Here is a 19,061-nt window from a genome sequence, read left to right on the forward strand (position 1 = left end):
TTTTCAGGAACCTCCACACTGCCTTCCATAACGGCTGCACCAGTCTGCATTCCCACCAACAGTGTATGAGGGTTCCTTTTTCTCCACAGCCTCTCCAACATTTGTTACTATTTGTCTTGTTGATGATAGCCATTCTGACTGGGGTGAGGTGATATCTCATTGTGGTTTTGATTTGCATTTCTCTGATGATTAGTGATGTTGAGCATTTTTTCATATGTCTATTTGCCATTTGTATGTCCTCTTTGGAGAAATGTCTCTTCAAGTCCTCTGCCCATTTTTCAATTGGGTTGTTTGTTTTTTGTTGTTGAGTTGCATGAGTTCCTTGTATATTCTGGATACTAGCCCTTATCGGAGGCACTGTTTGCAAAAATCTTCTCCCATTCAGTTGGTGGCCTCTTTATTTTGTCAATGGTTTCTTTTGCTGTGCAGAAGCTTTTAAGTTTCATATAGTCCCATTCGTTTATTTTAGCTTTTACTTCCATTGCCTTTGGAGTCAAGTTCATAAAATGCTCTTTGAACCCAAGGTCCATAAGTTTAGTACCTATGTTTTCTTCTATGCAGTTTATTGTGTCAGGTCTTATGCTTAAGTCTTTGATCCATTTTGAATTAACTTTGGTACATGGTGACAAATAGCAGTCCAGTTTCATTCTTTTGCACGTGGCTATCCAATTCTCCCAGCACCATTTATTGAAGAGGCTGTCTTTGCTCCATTGTATGTTTTTAGCTTCTTTGTCAAAAATTATCTGTCCATATTTATGTGGTTTTATTTCTGGGTTCTCAATTCTATTCCATTGGTCTATGTGTCTGTTTTTCTGCCAATACCATGCTGTTTTGATTATTGTAGCCCTGTAGTACAAGCCAAAGTCAGGAAGTGTGATACCTCCATTATTGTTCTTTTTCTTAAGATTGCTTTGGCTATTCGGGGTCTTTTGTGGTTCCAAACAAATCTGATGATTTTTGTTCTATTTCTTTAAAATATGCCATTGGGATTTTGATGGGGATTGCATTGAATCTGTATATTGCTTTGGGTAATATGGCCATTTTAACTATGTTGATTCTTCCAATCCATGAGCACGGAATGTCTTTCCATTTCTTTGTGTCTTCTTCAATTTCTTTCAAAAAAGTCTTATAGTTTTCAGCATATAGGTCTTTCACATCCTTGGTTAAGTTTATTCCTAGGTATTTTATTCTTTTTACTGCAATTGCAAAAGGAATTGTTTTTGTATTTCTGTTTCTGAGATTTCATTGTTAGTATATAGGAATGCAATGGACTTTTGTGCGTTGATTTTGTAGCCAGCAACTTTACTGTATTCATTGATTGTTTCTAATAACTTTTTGGTGGAGTCTTTAGGGTTTTCTATATATAGCATCATGTCATCTGCAAAGAGTGATAATTTAACTTCTTCATTCCCAATTTGGATGCCTTTTATTTCTTTCTCTTGCCTGATTGTTCTGGCAAGGACTTCCAACACTATGTTGAAAAGCAGAGGTGATAGGGGACATCCCTGTTGTGTTCCTGAATGTAGAGCAAAGGGCTTCAGTTTTTCTCCATTAATTATGAGATTAGCAGAGGGCTTGTCATATATGGCCTTTATTATGTTAAGGTATTTTCCTTCTATACCCATTTTATTAAGTGTTTTAATTATAAATGGATGTTGTATCTTGTCAAATGCTTTTTCTGCATCAATTGATATAATCATATGATTTTTGTCCTTTATTTTGTTTATGTGATGTATCACATTGATGGATTTATGATGTTGAACCATCCTTGTGCCCCGGGATGAACCCCACTTGGTCGTGATGAATAATCTTTTTAATGCATTGTTGTATTCGATTTGCTAGAATTTTATTTAGGATTTTTGCATCGGTATTCATCAGAGATATTGGTCTGTAGTTTTCTTTTTTGTGCTGTCCTTACCAGGTTTTGGTATCAGGGTAATGTTGGCCTCATAAAATGAGTTAGGGAGTACTGTCTCTTCTTCAATTTTTTGGAAGAGTTTGTGCAGAATTGGTATTAGATCCTCTTTGAAGGTTTGGTAGAATTCACTAGTGAAGCCATCTGGTCCCGGACTTTTGCTTTTGGGAAGGTTTTGGATGACTGATTCAATTTACATTGGTGATCGGTCTGTTTAGATTTTCCAGTTCTTCATGGTTCAGCCTTGAAGGCTATATGTTTCTAAGAACTTGTCCATTTCTTCTAGGTTGTTGAATTTGGTGGCATATAGTCCTTCATAGTATTCTTGGATGATCCTTTGTATTTCTGTGGTGTCCGTGATAACTTCCCTTTTACGTTTCTGATTTTGTTAATCAGTGTCTTCTCTTTTTATCTTAGTAAGTCTAGCCAAGGGTTTGTCAATTTTGTTAATCTTTTCAAAGAACCAGCTCTTTGTCACATTAATTTTTTCTATTGTCTTTTGTTCTCTATTTCATTTAGTTCTGCTCTAATTTTTGTTATTTCCTTTCTTCTGCTGACCTTGGGTTTTACTTGTTCTTCTTTTTCTAGTTCTTTAAGGTGTAACATGAGGTTATTTATTTGGGAGTTTTCTTGTTTCTTGAGATAGGCCTGTAATGAGATAAATTTCCTCTTAAAACTGCTTTCGCTGCATCCCAAAAATTTTGGTAGGATGTATTTTCATTGTCATTTGTTTCTATGTATCTTTTGATCTCTCCTCTAATTTCTTCTTTGACCCAGTCCTTCTTTAAAAGTATGTTGTTTAATCTCCATGTATTTGTGTTTTTCCGCTTTCTTTTTACAGTTGATATCCAATTTCAAAGCCTTGTGATCAGAGAATATGCATGGTATGATTTCAATCTTCTTAAATTTGTTGAGACTGATTTTATGTCCCAATATATGGTCTATCCTTGAGAATGTTCCATGTACACTAGAAAAGAATGTATAGTCTGATGTTTTAGGATGAAGTGCTCTATAAATGTCAATTATGTCCATTTCATCTAATGTGTCATTTAGGGCTACTATTTCGTTATTTATTTTCTGTTTGGATGATCTATCCATAGCTGTCAATGATGTATTTAAGTCCCCTAGTATAATTGTGTTTTGGTCAATTTCTCCCTTTAGTTCTGTTAGTAGTTGCTTGGTGTATTTGGTGCTCCCTGATTGGGGGCATAAATATTGATGACTGTTATGTCTTCTTGTTGTACAGTCCCTTCACCATTATGAAATGTCCATCTTTGTCTCTTGTTATCTTTTTCACCTTGAAGTCTGTTTCATCTGATATCATTATGGCTACACCTGATTTTCTCTGGGTACCATTTGCTTGGAGTGTCAATTTCCACCCTTTCACTTTGAGTCTATGCTTGTCCTTGTAGCTGAGATGTGTCTCTTGGAGACAGCATATGGTTGGGTTTAGTTTTTGATCCAATCTGCTACTCTGTGCCTTTTTATTGGTGAGTTCAGTCCATTTACATTTAGGGTGATTATTGATATGTGAGGATTTCCTGTCATTCTATCTTTAGTTTTCTGGTAAGGCTGTGTCTCCATTGTTTCTTTGCCTTTTGTTGTTGTCTATTATTTCTGTGTGGTGGTATTCTATGATGTTTCCCTCTGTTTCTTCTTTTATTTCAGTATATATTTCAGTTCTGGATTTTTTTGAGTGGTTACCCTTAAGTTTATGTAAAAGAAAGTTTGATATTTAGAGTATTCCATTTTCTTCAGCACGCTTACTTTCTCCATTCCCATATTCGGTTCAGGCCTTTACTCTCCCCTTTTTGAGTTTTGGTTGCCACAAATTGTCCCTGTTGATGGTGGTCGAATAGCCTCCTTTAGTATTTCTTGTAGTGCAGGTCGTGTATTAGAAAATTCCCTCAGCTTCTGTATGTCTGGAAAGGTCTTTATTCCTCCTTCATATCTAAAGGATATCTTTGCTGGATATATTATTCTTGGCTCATGATTTCTCTCTTTCAATAGTTTGAATGTTTGGTCCCACTCCCTCCTGGCTTGTAGAGTTTCTGCTGAAAAATCTGATGATAATCTAATGGGCTTTCCTTTGTAAGTTACCGTCTTCTTTTCCCTGGCTGCCTTGAGGATTCTTTCTTTGTCGTTGATTTTAGACAGCTTCAATACAATGTGCCTTGGAGAAGGCCTGTTGGGATTGAGGTAACTAGGTGTTCTATTTGCTTCTTGGATTCGAGGGTCCAGTTCTGTCCACAAATTTGGGAAGTTCTCATCGACAATTTGTTTGAATATATTCTCTGTTCCCTTCTCTCTTTCTTCTCCTTCTGGTATGCCCATTATTCTTATATTGCTCTTTCTGATGGAGTCAGAAAGTTCTTGTAGAGTTCTTTCATTTCTTTTAAGTCTCAAGTCTCTTTCTTCTTCAATTTGTGTCATTTCCAGGTTTCTATCTTCGATGTCACTGATTCTTTCCTCCATCTGGTCAACTCTACTACCTAAGCTGGCTATTTCATTCTTAATTTCTTCTATTGATTTCTTAATCTCCAGAAATTCTATTTGGTTCTTTTTTAAAATTTCAATCTCGTTCGTAAAATGCTCATGCTGTTCTTTGATTGAGTTTCTGAGTTCATTTAACTGCCTATCTGTGTTTTCTTGTATCTCATTGAGTTTTTTCAGAACTGCAATCTTGAATTCTCTGTCATTTAAGTCACATATTTCTGTATCTTTAAGTGCCTTCTCTGGAGATTTTTCACTTTCTTTCTGAGCTATCTTGTTGCCTTGGTTATTCATGGCGATTACTGGTTTACTATTTCTCTTCCTAGACATCTACAGGAGTGACTTCTGCAACAGGTTGATAGAAAGCGGTCTTTCTTTTGTTTGTCAGTACTTGTTGGTAGAATGTTTTATTATTTCTCCAACTGCAACTTATTTTTCTTCTCCCACACGGTAGTGCTATGTTTTCTCTGCACTATTCCAACTTCTCACACAATGGGGGGATTCCCTGGGAGACGGGCTTCTCCTCTGTTAATAGTTCGTCTAGGTTACAGGGCGCAGTGTCCAGGTGGGTATGCGGAGAGCTTTTGATGTTCCAAAGCTTTTCCAGCTCCTGATTCAGAGCCCGTATGTTTCAGCAGTTCTGTTTACTCCTGTAGGGATCCGCCCAGATAGGTGGGGTCAGGGGCAGGGTGAGTTGTGAGAGGTGGCCCAGAGCAATGGCAGCGACCACCACCACAGCCAGTCCTGCTTCCACAGCTCTCTCCCCTTTGCCGGAACTAGTTGGGCTGTGAATTTGTGTTTGTGGGCCACAGTTCTCGAAGATAGCAAATTTTCTGTTGTTTTGATCTGACACTGCTACTGTTTCGCTTCTAGCACCGGGCAGGTGGGGGCGGGGCGAGCTCTGGGAGGGGAGGGAGGGGGCGGCTAGTCTCAGTGCCTAAGGCTCCGTTCTCTGCTCTGCAGTGCGGGCTTAAACCACCGTTTTCAGCCTTTTTCCCTCAGTCTTTACTCCGAGGTCTCTGCCGTGAGCGTTGGGTTCAGCCGTGTTATATGCTGCCCCCTCAGCCCTGTAGGCCATAAGCGGAGCCCTAGCAGTCCGAGTTCTCCCCTCTCCCGCAGCTGCGGTGGTTCCGGGAAGCAGCGAGCTCGGCGCACTGAGCTGGGTCTGCGTCCTGCGCCCGCGCGGCTCCGTCTCCGCGCACTTCTCCCTTTCCTCCTCCCTCCACTGCTGAATCTCCCACCTGTAGGTGATTTCAGTCGGTAGTGGGCCTCTTCGTCTTGCCTGTCTGCTGTGCAGGGAGTCCTTTGTGGAGTTTTTGTTGTTCGATTCTTTGTAAATTCCAGGGGAGCTTTACAGAGGCTCACCTCACGCCGCCATTTTCTGAAATTCTTGTCATATACGACAACATGGATAGACCTAGAGGGTACTATGCTAAGTGAAATAAGTCAGACAGAGAAAGACAAATACCATATGATTTCACTTACATACAAAATCTAAAAAACAAAACAAATGAACAAACAAAACAGAAACAAACTCATAGATACAGAGAAATTTTGATGATTGCCAGATGGGAGGCGTGTTGGAGGAGTGGGTGCAAAAGGAGAAGGGATTAAGAAGTACAAATTGATTGTTACAAAGTAGTCATGGGGTTGTAAACTATAGCATAGGAAATATAATCAATAACATTGCAATAACTATGTATGGTGTCACATGGGTACTATATTTATCAGGGCGATCACTTCGTAAGTTATATAAATGTCTAATAAATATGTTGAACACCTGTGTGGGGGCAGAGCCCCAGAAAGTAGTTTACAGGCTCTCGGCCTCACGTGGAGGGGTGCTGGCTCGGGTAGTAGATGGCCATCAGCTGGGGCTGGTTGGCCGTCAGCTGTAGCCATTGAGCCATTAGCCACTAATATAACTGCTGCGGCTACGAAGGAGAGCCGAGGAGAGTGGAGGAGAGTGAAAGAGAGTCGTCGGTGGGTTGCAGACAAAACGGACAGCAGGTCGCACGTCCAGTGAACCCAGCCTCCAGTGAGACCGTAGTGGTATGACTCCCCTACCTATGGCTCCGTGGGTGTTCCTTTTTGGCCTCACCATATCCTGCGTTATGTGGGGAGCGGGACCAGAGACCCTGCAGGCCTCCCAGCACGACAACCTGAAATTAATATAATATTGTATGTCAACTCTAATTGAAAAATAAAATATATATTCAAAACAAAACTAACAAACAAAAGAGAGAGAGAGAGAGAGAGAGAGAGAGAGATCAATGTTATCAGGTAATTTGGATGTTAATTCAGTTAAAGCACTAAATTTAGCTGTGGAGCTGCTAATAGCTCAGGCCAGAGGAAAAAAATGTATCTGCTAATTGTCTTTCCTATTTCATGCAAGTTAAATTCTGGGTAGAATTCTAATTTTTATTTACATCTCCTGAACCGAAGTTCCATTTCCAAACTTGTACCCTTTAAAAATGAGAAAAGTCTTTTTTTTTCTCTTTTTTTTTTTTTTTTTTTATGCCCCCAGAGATTAACATTTCATCTTGATGTGCTGCTACCTAGCTGATTAGAGAAGCAAAACTAGCCATAACAAAAATACTCCATAGGGAATCTCCCTCCAAAACGTATACTAGAAACTGATGAGAAAAATCATACATTTTGCAAAATCTTCAGTTGGGGTTTTTTGTAGGTGAAAAGAGTTTTCTTACTTTTTCATAATTCGGGTAACCCTGGAAATCCAGACAGTACTCAGCAATGAAGAATTTGCAAAGTCACTGATTCCTGGATCCCAAATCAGTTATCCAATCTGACAAGTCCTGTTACCCAGTGTCTCTATAATAGAAGGAAGACATCCCAGTGTGGTGGAAATGTCCCTAGTCTCGGGCCCAGCTCTGCCATTAACTAGCTGGCTGGGTTCCACAAAGCAATTAATTCTATAACTCTCTTTCAGCCCATTGTCATCATTAATCTAACAACAATTTCTGGAACATCTAAAATGTGCCAACTCAGATGAAGGGGACAGCCCTGTTTTCAAGCAGACCACAGTCTGGAAACAAGTGAGTTTCCATTCTATAAGGTAATTGTTAATTTCACTGTGTTGTTGCCCCACTAGTTTGGCATGTAAAATAAAAACAAAAACATGAGTATATGAAGGAACAAATGAATGAGTGAGTGAGTGAAACACAAAGGTTATTTTTTAACCCCTTTATTTATGCCATTACCACTCTTCTCATGGTTCCCTTTATCTATTATTACTCAGGCCCAAGAGATCCATGTTCAACTTGACCTTTCTTAGCCTTTATCCTCAGATAAACCTCTGTAATCCACTCCCTTCAATATTCTCTTGGCATGGTCACTCAGAATCTACTTTCATCACTTATACCACCCCTAAATATTTTCCTATATCATAAATTCAACAAACGTCCATTGAGCACATGATATATCGCTAGCACTGGACAAATCAGATGCTGCAGAACAGACTCTGCTCCCGATAGTGGTGGCTATGGCTGACGCCTTGCACATTCCACTCCATTCTCTGCAACACAGTGTGTGCCTCATTCCTTCACTCACAGCTACCGAGATACCAGAGAAGGCAAAATGGAATCACAAGATTTTTCCCCACCTCTCACCTACCACCTCATGCTTGCACCCCATATAATTTTTAACCCAAATAGCTATGTTTTGTGTAGGAGCACCTTACATTTTCCACCTACTAACTAGCCAGTGAATCTCAATTATACACCTAATGCCTGGACTAATGCCTGCCATTCTGTCATCTCTACCCTTGGTATCATTTCCCAACATTGTTTGAACAATGCTTGAGCTACCAGTTTCTCCTGAAAGTATTGTTTAGGGAGTGAATTTTTAAAATAAAATAAATAGCATTTTGTGGCATAAAAGAGTTTAAAAGCAATCCTACATGTTATTTCAATTAATATTCACAGCAATACTTGAGGCACAGAGGGTCAATAACTAGACCATAGGTCATACCGCCAGTAAAGTGGTAGAGATGGCAGTTATGCTCAGGCCTTCTGAGTTAAAAATCGCAGAGTGGGACAAATGGCACCCTGTTTGGTTCAGGCCTCACACAGAAAGCTACAAAGTTTTTCCTTAAGTTTTAGCTCCAACAACATTATACACAGACTTAAAGAGATTAAAAGTAGAAAATGTTCATTACACAAGTCTAAATTTGTGTTTTCCTTTTGTAATATTATATTGCACTTTGATTTTTCAGAATACTGAGAACCTCACACAATGGAAGCTGTCAGTCCTTTCCTAGAGCCTTGACAAACCTCTTTATTTTCTTTTTTTTTTTTTTTTTTTACATGACAGCTCTAAAAATGTTACTTATTTGCTGTCACTTTTCCATCTAAGAATAACATTGGCTGGAATTTCCTTGGTTTACATTCCAGTTGTGCATTTATCTTGTCCTCCTCATCTTCCTGAAAAAGCATTTTTCACTGACCTATGCACACCATAAACCTAAGAAGACCAGGTGTCCTCACGTACCCCTGCCTGAGGGGGTCTGCAGCTCTCCAGCAGGGTGAGGCCTGCGAGCTTTTCTCTCTAGAGAACCAGCTGGTCGCATGCATGCTTCTGTCCTGAAAAATTAGCTTCTGTCAGGGTCAATGCAGGTGGATTCAAATAGCAAAGAGAGCCTTTGGATTCTTTAAAATTATTGTATCTCTAGGCCTCCATTTCTTCATCCATAAAAGAAAGGAAATAACACTCTGTAATAAAAATTAATGGAAGGTCATCAAGGGCTTTCCAGAGTTGTAGATATATTTATAAAACGTCACAGGGAATTCCAGGCTCTGAACTTGCACATCTTCCCTAGTCCTGAACTGAACAGCTGCCCATCTGCAAGGAGCCATCAAGCTTTCCATCTGCAGTTGGAATTACAGGCCCTCCCAGGCATCGTTGGAGTCACTCTCCTGCACCATAACTAGGCTGTGTTCATGAGCACGCCCTGCCTCATCACCACGTTGGTGGCGAATGATTGGAAGCCGGAGGCAACCATGTTCCTGGCCCCTATTGGCTGCTTCTTCCCTCCGTCCCCTCACTCAGGGTATCACGGGAATGACAGGAGGGGTTGTCCAGCTAAGGGTGGACTCCAGTAGAGTGCTCTCCGAGATCTTCTCACATCCTGCATACCTGGTGACTGTGATCTTCACAAACCAACCTCTGTTAACTGTTTTCCATTCCTGCCCTTTCCCTATTTACTAACGCTTTCCAGGAAGTGGATGAGGTGAAATACTCTCCAGCAGAGGGAATAATATAAAGCTCAAAAGTTGTTTCTGATAGAATGATGGAATGATTAGATTACTTTTCTTTCAGCAAAAAACTAATAATACTGATAAGGCAACCAGAGGATCACATTATTGACAGATTGGAGAGAAGCACAATGGCTTTAGATGAAACAGGTTTCTTTTTAACTTGTTAGAGCACTTAGTCGTGAAGCGATGAGAAAGACAGGTGCTAGACAATAGAACAAACCTGGTACCAGCTTATTTACGCAATTTTGTATGGAAATGCATTGATAAATGAAGTATGAAGTGATTATGTTGAATACTGAAAATAAAGTATTTTGGAAAACAGTATGTTCACTACCCAGCTCTAAAATGAATGAACATTTCATGAAATACCTCTTGCTTCTTTGTGACAATTACTGGTAGTTTACACTGTGTGTGCAGTTTTAAGAAAACATGATCCTTTATGCTACCATTTAAGATAATTCTTAAGAATGCCTTCTCTAAGCAGATAAGACACTGAGTGGGAGAGGGGAGGAGGAGGAGAGGAACGTTTTACACCGCTCTGCTGCTGGCTGGTCCAGTCGCCATTTCTTCACGATTAAAGTCTACCAGGAGGGCTGGAAAAGTGTGTGGAGCAACGATTATAAACAGCAATTTGCAGGACAAATGGCCTCCTGCATGAGGGAGTGGGCGATTTAAAGTGAACATAATGGTCTTTTTGGCTGTGTGCAAAGGTTTGTGCTGTGTGAGAAACTGAATCCTAACTCCCTTTTGGCAAGTATTCCTTAACAGACCTCACAGATACCTGAAACCAATTTTAACCCACTCTGGTCCTCCGCTGACCACAACGTTGCCCGAATGGTGTGGTCCAATTTCCAGGCTGCTCACCAGCCCTCAGGCCTATGGGGTGAGTACATGTCCCGAGTGGCACTCGCGTGCTGAGTGCTGAGCCCAGGAAGCTCGGGGCTATTCCTTCCTGGCTAGTGGAGGAAGCATTTTGAAACTTCACTGCGCCAAGAAGCTTTTCTCTTCTCTTTTCAGTTGTTGTTGATGTGGACTCATTCTTCTTTTAAAAATGCTATTTTTTGTCATTCCCAATATTTTTAACCATAAAATGAGTTTAGAAAATGTAAAAGTACTGTGTCCTCACAAACTGCTGTGTTTAGAGGTTTTAAACATTGAGCCTGTGCTTTGTAGCTCATGGGAGTGGGAAATAAAGTGCTGAAAAGCAATTAGAATTATTAATAGCAAACAAGAGTGGCAGGGATTGCAAAGGAGCAGAATCTTAGACTTGGAGGCGCCCTTCCAGGTTGTCCAGCTGGCCCCCTTGCACAAACAGAAAAACACATTTCACGTGTGCTCAGGGCATAAGAGCCTAAGGCAGTGGTTCCCAAGGCCTGGTCCCCAGACCGCAGCCTCAGCAGCACTTAGGAACTTGCTGAAAATGCAAATGGTCAGGTTCCACCTCGGACACTCTGAGTTTGGGGCCCAGCATCTGTGTTCTCAGAAGCCTCCAAGTGATTCCTGTATAAGCTAACATTGGAAACCACTAGCCTGAGGTGACCCAGCCGGGGCTCATGCTACAGGGAATTTTCATGGCTTTCCCAAAGCCGGTGGAAGAAGGGTTGAGATGGTAATTCTTTCCTTCAAAGGAACCTCTATCTGAAGAAAACTCTACTGACCAGAGCTAGTTAGTTTCCACCATCCTCCACTACAGTGGCTTCCAACCCTTTTTAGCCCGTGACACTCATCCCAAGAAACATGCTGTGAGGATACACTTCTAAAACACAACGGAAACCTGTGTTTTGAGAATTTTGTGATAGCCTAAAACCAGCATTACCATGTACCAAAACCAACACTGAGAATCATTCCGTTCTCTGATGTCACAGGATCCTGCTAACTCCTACATCCTCTCAACTCCATTAGATACTAATTCAAGAAACCCACTGAGTTTCATTTTAACTCCCTTAACTCCAGGAGCACTCAGTTAGCAGGTACTCTCTACAGAGCCTTATCTTCGGCCTAGAGACCCCTTACGGCTGTGTTATGGCACCAAGTCTTCAGTGCGACTCACAGAAATTCATCACCACACCCACAGAGATGGAAAAGGCCATGTCTGCTGTAGCAGAAAGCTCAGCCAAGGCAAGACACGGCAGTTTCAAAAGGCCAATGAACACCCAATTTTCTTACACTGCAGGGCTGTGAACAATTTCTGCCTTTATCATGAAGTGACACCTCTCTCTCTCTCTCTCTCTCTCTCTCTCTCTCTCCCCTCACCCCCCACAACCCCCCCTCCTGACCTCCCTCAAATTCTAGGAACAGCTAAAGGAGGATGATGTGGAATGCATCGTAAATCAAGACGAACTGGCCATGAATTACGAGGAACAAGCCACTTCACCCTCCAGTCCTCCTGCAAGGCTGGATCTGGACAAGAAAGCTTCACCCCAGACTCCAAAGAAGGAAAACATTTATGAGGGGGACCTTGGCCTGGGAAGCTATGAACTCAAGCTTGAGCATACTCCAGGTCAATCCCGGCTGAATTAATGGGCATGAGGAGTGCAGATGTAATCACAAGTAATAAAGGGCTCACTGAGGAATACAAGCCAAACTGGCAAGGCAATTCAGAGCAGAGGCTGGAAAATATATTAAGAGCATAAATTAGAGAGAATCAAAACCTTGTCATATGTATCCTCTGGTGCCTGAAAAAATGAGAATTTATTATCATCCCTCTATATTATGCAACTGAATTTAAGTTTTGACAGCAGCCATTCTTATTAATGAATTGGGCAGGGTGGAAAAGGTGGAGAGGGGAGGAAGTCAGGAGTCCAGCTGCTGTAGACACAGAGACACGTGCTCTGTGTCTGCAGGGTGTTTATTCTCTGCATGCAGCACTCTGGGCGTTTCACTTAAATTTTTGGATTTTATTCACATCATTAGGGAAGAGTCTAAACATAAGAAAAAGAGTTTCCGAGCAGAACATATTGCTCCTAAGCTGAAGGGAATGCCCACTTATTTAGTAAGTGATAAGGTTTACATTTTTAGGACCTAGACTCCTATGTGCACTTACTGGGCTATTTGCTGAGCCCAGATCAGTGCTCGATACCACTGCTGACAGCCTCACCGAACCTATGCCACAGGGAAACCCACTCTTCTCATTAGCATCCTTTCCAAGCTGCTTCTCCTATTGAATGAAGGGGTTGGTTACAGTTGGGTGTACCCTGCACTAAATGCAACTTTGCTTCCCAACTTGGTAGGACCCCTTTCCAGGGAAAGCTGGTTTCTTTTCCCCATATCATGTTTCACCTGAAGAATGAGACGTCCTTGTCCTTGCTTGCATTTGAGTCTTTTTTGGGGTCATTAGTGGGTCCCCTCTTCATGCTGGGTAATGAGATTCCACAGCATAGATTGCTCTCTACATGGCAGGAGACAGTGCAGGAGCCCTAACGTGTCCTCCGATTCCACTCGCGGCTGGTTAGCAGCACAGGAGCAGGAGTGGGAGCAGCAGAGCTGACGACATGGACCATGTCATCATTGACTCCCCTTACAAGACATGACTCATGACCCAAGACAGAGAGACCAACACAATAGCTTTTAATGCAGCTGCATGACCAGTGCCTTCAAGCTATACAGATACCTCAAGCCTAGCTTCTCCTAAAATACAGAGGTGACATTAGACTCCAAGAAGCAAGCTCCACATGCCCAGGCCATTAGGAGTCTGCTTCAGGGAGGTAGGGAATGACGTCTTCCTGGGACCCAGAGCTTGGAAGTGACATATGCTTTGCTGACCAGTTGTTAGGCCTTAAACGTTAACCATGGTGGTGTCGGGCACACTGCTACACATATCAATTTTCTTGGTTTCCAAACAGCAGGATCTAGGGGCACAAACTGCTTTGTATTCAGCTAAATATAATCTGGTCATTCCAGGTAAATATGGCAAATGGCGAAGCATGAACTTTCTTAATTTGATTTAATCCTAATAAAATTTTGTTACAAAGTATGATGATATTGGTCAATGATTTATTTAAGGCGTTTTCTTTGTCTGTACTAATTAGCTGTTCTGAGCCCTTATACTTGATGTGACAGGTGAAGCAGGCGCTGAAAGGTAACGTGAGGGAGACACAAGGGTCTCAAGGAAAAGCCAATAGAGACTGGCAGGCCGTCATCCATCCTTCAACTATGGCAACGCTGAGAGTGGTGTTGGGCTGGGAGGATGTGCCAGAGGAGGGAAAGCCAGTCAAACAGGGTGGAACAACCTCCTCCTCTCACACCGCAGGCGACCAGAAATCATGAGAAGCTTCAAAAATAGGGGATGAGAGTCTAGGGCAGAAAGAAAGAAAGGCAGAAGGTAAGATCCATCTTGTTTCTGTCCTTGTCATGTAAAAAGAGGGGATGAAAGTTTGGTGTTTTGTTTTCTTTCCATTTGCCTGGAGGAAAACACACAATGAAAGAGAAAATCCCCCCAAAACAAACAGTGGGGGCAGGCGTGGAGAGAAGGGAGGAAAATATGACTTACCAGATGGAAATGAGATGGGTGGGGAGGGGAGGTACAGAGTGTAAACCCAGCACCAGCTCACTAAGAGGGCGCAGCAAAAGTATCAATGCTCTTTTCCCGCTGAGAAACAATCTCTTCCAGCGAAACATCATGAACCATTGCCAACAAGGAAAAGGAGAGGCTGTCTAACCCGGGCTGGTCCACTTATTCCAGCTGACTCCAGGTAGGCACAGGATTGGAAGCTGGAAGAAATGCTGCCCTGCCCAATCTGGGAGACGTTTTCCAGTTTCAAGATGTGACTCCCAGCCTCCTTACCTATGAATCAGCCCAGGGCCCAATCAGAGGTTAGTGTTCCCATTAGTAATTTATAAAACCAAATTCCTTTCATGCTCCTGCTGTGAAGGATAATAATTGAGGATCTTAAGAAATGCTCTGTGCTTTGATCAGCAGCATCAGGACTGTGAAATTCAAACCTATTATTTACTGCCAGTTTCTATTGAATAATAAAGTCAAAGGAGCTTTATTCAAAGCACTAACACGTCCACTCATTATTACAGCTAACATACTAAGAGTCTTTCCTTATGTTTCTTACCATGTGTCCATCAAATACACATCCACCCCTGTGCACACGCACACTTGCACGCTCACGCACGCACACCCATGCACACACAGAGTTCCGCTGGCTGTCAGGGTCCCAGCTGGAGGCTCCGTGGCGTCCCCAGGTTACTCAATGCCTGTCTAAGCAAGTCTCAAGCCTGGTGGCAAGTGCCATCAAGGTCTTCATTCATGAAATTTCGAGATATTTTTTGGAGGGCAACTTAATGATATAACACAAAGCTGAAAAGTCAAATACCCTTTGACCACCAATTTCATGTGCAGAAGTTTTATTCTAGATATTTGAAAATATTATACATATAAAGGGTACTTACTAAAACAATTGAATTGCCATCTTGGCTAAATAAAATGGCACAACCATCTCATGAAACAGCATCATATGTACTGATATGGACTAATCTCCAAATATATTGTTAAACAAAAATAGCGAGATGCAAAACAGAGTGGATGGTATGCTGCCATTCTGGAAGGTTAAAGGAGAAATTGGTAGTATAATTGCCTCTTAAGAACTGAGAGGACACTTAATGTTTGACTTTTGTGCCTTTTTGGTTTTGTGTACTGTGGAAGTATTATCTACTTAAAAATAAATTAAGTAATAATAGTAAGAGTCCTGTGAAATAACTCATTGAAGTACTGAGCTACAAATAGGAAGAGGAGTAAAAACTGAGAAAGTTGATACTTTCACCATGATCTTTGAGACCTTGAGAATGCAAAGTGTACCACCAATAGCACCAATAGTTTCTGGGCTTATTTATTGCCATCATTCAACACACATTAATGCAAACTATGCAAAAGGTCTTTGACGTTTAAAGACAAATATGACTCAATCTTATCCATCAAATATCTAGTAGAAGACAGATAACTAAAAAACAATTGATTCCTTGTAAATACCAAAACATAATAAAGCTATAGTAAACAAAGAAATGTGATATTGACTGAGACATAAGCAAAGAGACCAAGAAAATCTACTACAAAATACAGAAACAAACTCATGTATATATTTACAAAATTTAGTTCATAAAAAATGTCATTTCAATTTTGGGGTGGGAATGAATGGATTATTAGTCAATAAATAGTGTGCATCAATTGACTTTTTATATATAATTATTTTTCAATTATAGTTAATATAAAATATTATATTAGTTTCAAGTATACAACATAGTGATTAGACATTTATATAACTTACAAAGTGATCACCATGATAAGTCTACTACCAATCTGACACCAGACATAGGTATTATAATGTTATTGACTTTACACCCCTGTGACTGTTTTTATACTGCAATTTGTACTTCTTAATCCCTTCTTTTTCATCTATCCCCCAACATGCCTCCCATCTTGCAACCATCAAAATATTCCCTGTATCTATGAGTTTCTTTCCGCTTTGTTTGTTGATTTATTTTGTTTTTAGATTCCACATATAAGTGAGATCATATGGTATTTGCCTTTCTCTATCTGACTTATTTCACTTAGCATAATACCCTCTAGGTCCATCTATGCTGTCTTAAATGGCAAGATTTCATTCTTTTTTATGGCCAAGTAATATTCCACTGAATATACGTACCACTTCTTTATCTAATCATCTTTCGATGAACGCATAAGTGGCTTCCATATGTTAACAATTGTAAATAATGTTGCAACAAACACAGGGATGCATAAGTATCTTAGAATTAGTGTTTTGGACTTCTTCGAATGAATACCCAGAAGTGGAATTGCTGGGTCATATGGTAGTTCTATTTTTAACTTTTTGAGGATTCTCCATACTGTTTTCCATAGTGGCTGCACCAGTCTGCATTCCCACCAACATTGCATGAGGGTTCCCTTTTCTCCATATCCTCACCAACACTTGTTGCTTGTTGATTTATTGATGAAAGCCATTCTGACAGATGTGAGGTGACATCTCATTGTTGGTTTTATTTGCATTTCCTTGATGATTAGTGATGTTGAACATCTTTTCATATGACTGTTGACAAAACTGTAAGTCCTCTTTGGAGAAATGTCTATTCTGGTCCTCTGTCTCTTTTTTATTTGGATTGTTTGTCTCTTTGGTCTTAAGTTATATGGCATCTTTACAAATATTGGATGTTAACCCCTTATTGGATACATCATTGGCAAATATCTTCTCCCATTCAGTAGGATGTCTTTTCATTTTGTTAATGGTTTCCTTCACTGTGCCAAGACTCTTCAGTTTGATTACCCTCATTTATTTTTTTTCTTTTGAGTCCCTTGCCTAAGGAGACATATATATATATGTGTGTGTATGTGTATATGTATGTAAATGTGTATATGTACATATATACATATATATTCATTTCCATCATTCCATCATATATATATATATAAAATTAAGAGTATATATATATATATATATATATATATATATATATATATATAATGGAATATATATATGTGTGAATATATATATATATATATATATATATATATATATATATATATACATATGTATATATATGTAACTAAGAGCAATGTCAAAGAGTTTACTGCCTAAGTTTTCTTCTAAGAGTTTTATTGTTTCAAGTATTATATTTAAGTCTTTAATCTGGTTTGAGTTTATTCTTGTATATGTATAAGGAAGTGATCGAATTTCATTCTTTTGCATCTCTGTCCAGTTTTCCCAACACCATTTACTGAAGAGACTGTCTTTATCCCACAGTATATTCCTGCCTCCTTTGTCATAGATTAGTTGACCACATAGGCATGGAAGTATTTCTGACCTCTCTATCTTGTTCCTTTGATCTATGTGTCTGTTGTTATGCCAGTACCAAGCTGTTTTGATTACTACAGCATTGTAGTACTGTTTGATATCAGGTAAAACGATACCTCCAACTTTTTTCTTCTTTCTCAAGATTGCTTGGGCTATCCAAGTCATTTTGTGGTTCCATATTTTAGAATTTGGAATCCATATTCCAATTTTAGGATTATTTGTTCTGGTTCTGTGAAAAATGGCATTGGTATTTTGGCAGGGATTTCCCTGAATCTATAGATTGTTTTGGATAGTATGGACTTTCAAATGATGTTAATTTTTCCTATCAATGACCGCAGTACATATTTCCATTTATTTGTATCTTCTTCAATTTCTTTCTTCACTGTCTTGTGATTTTCTGCATACACGTCTTATAACTCCTTGGTTAAATTTATTCCTAGGTTATTTCATTTTTTTTATACAACTGTAAATGAGATTGTTTTCTTAATTTCTCTAATAGTTATTTGTGTACAAAATGCAAATTTCTGAGTATTAATTTTGTATCCTGCTACTTTACTGCATTCATTTATCAGGTCTAATTGTTTTTTTTGGTGGAATCTTTAGTATTCTCTACATATAGTATCATGTCATCTGCAAATAATGACAGTTTTACTTCTTCCTTTCCAATTTGAATATTTTTTATTTCTTTTTCTTGACTGATTGCTGTGGCTAGGACTTCCAATACTATGTTGAATAAAAGTGCTGAAAGTGAGCATCTTTGTCTTGTTCCTGATCTTAAGAAAAACACTTTTAGCTCTTCACCATTGAGTATGATGTTAGCTGTGGGTTTCTCATGTATGGCCTTTATTATGTTGAGGTATGTTGCCTCTATTCTCACTTTGCTAAGAGTTTGTATTATAAATGGATGCTGGATTTTGTCAAGTGCTTTTTCTGTATCTATTGATATGATTATTTGATTTTTATCCTTCATTTTGTTTGTGGTGTATCATGTTAATTGATTTACAGATATTGAACCAAATTTACATACCAGGAATAAATCCCACTCGATCAGGATGTATGATCTTCTTAATGCATTGCTGAATTTGATTTGCTAATATTTTGTTGAGGATTTTTGCATCTATGTTTATCAGGGATATTAGCCTGTAAATTTTTTTTATTGTTTTTGTCTGATTTTGGAATCAGGGTAATGCTGGCCTCATAAAATGAGATTGGGAGAATTCCCTTCTTTTCAATTTCTTGGAATAGTTTGAGAAGGATAGATGTTAATTCTTCATTTAATATTTGGCAAAATTCAACTGTGAGGCTATCCGGTACAAGATTTTGTTTGTTGGAAATTTTTTGATCACTGATTCGATTTCATTAGTAGTTACCAATCTGTTCAGATTTTCTGTTTTTTCTTGATTCAGTCTTAGAAGATCGTTTGTTTTGAGGAATTTATCCATTTCTTCCAGATTGTCCAATTTGTTGGCATAAAATTATTTGTAGTATTTTCTTATAATCCTTTGTATTTCTGTGGTGTCAGTTGTCACTTCTCCTCTTTCATTTTTGATTTTATTTATTTTGGCCCTCTCT

General features: G+C 39.6%; 1 protein-coding gene across 2 annotated transcripts in view; it reads left to right on the plus strand.

Annotated features, from left to right (window-relative positions):
* SLC9A9 (solute carrier family 9 member A9) overlaps positions 1 to 13,654 on the plus strand; it is a 570,416-nt gene extending 556,762 nt beyond the window's left edge. For both annotated transcript variants that reach the window (XM_074334001.1, XM_074334003.1), the window contains exons 15-16: positions 10,459 to 10,564; positions 11,974 to 13,654. In XM_074334001.1, the coding sequence (XP_074190102.1) occupies positions 10,459 to 10,564; positions 11,974 to 12,201 (334 nt within the window). In that variant the 3' untranslated portion in view covers positions 12,202 to 13,654. The remainder of the gene's footprint in view (positions 1 to 10,458; positions 10,565 to 11,973) is intronic.
* Positions 13,655 to 19,061: the final 5,407 nt, after the last annotated feature.

This window comes from Rhinolophus sinicus, linkage group LG01 (genome assembly GCF_036562045.2).
Source record: "Rhinolophus sinicus isolate RSC01 linkage group LG01, ASM3656204v1, whole genome shotgun sequence".
In the NCBI taxonomy this organism is placed as follows: domain Eukaryota; kingdom Metazoa; phylum Chordata; class Mammalia; order Chiroptera; family Rhinolophidae; genus Rhinolophus; species Rhinolophus sinicus.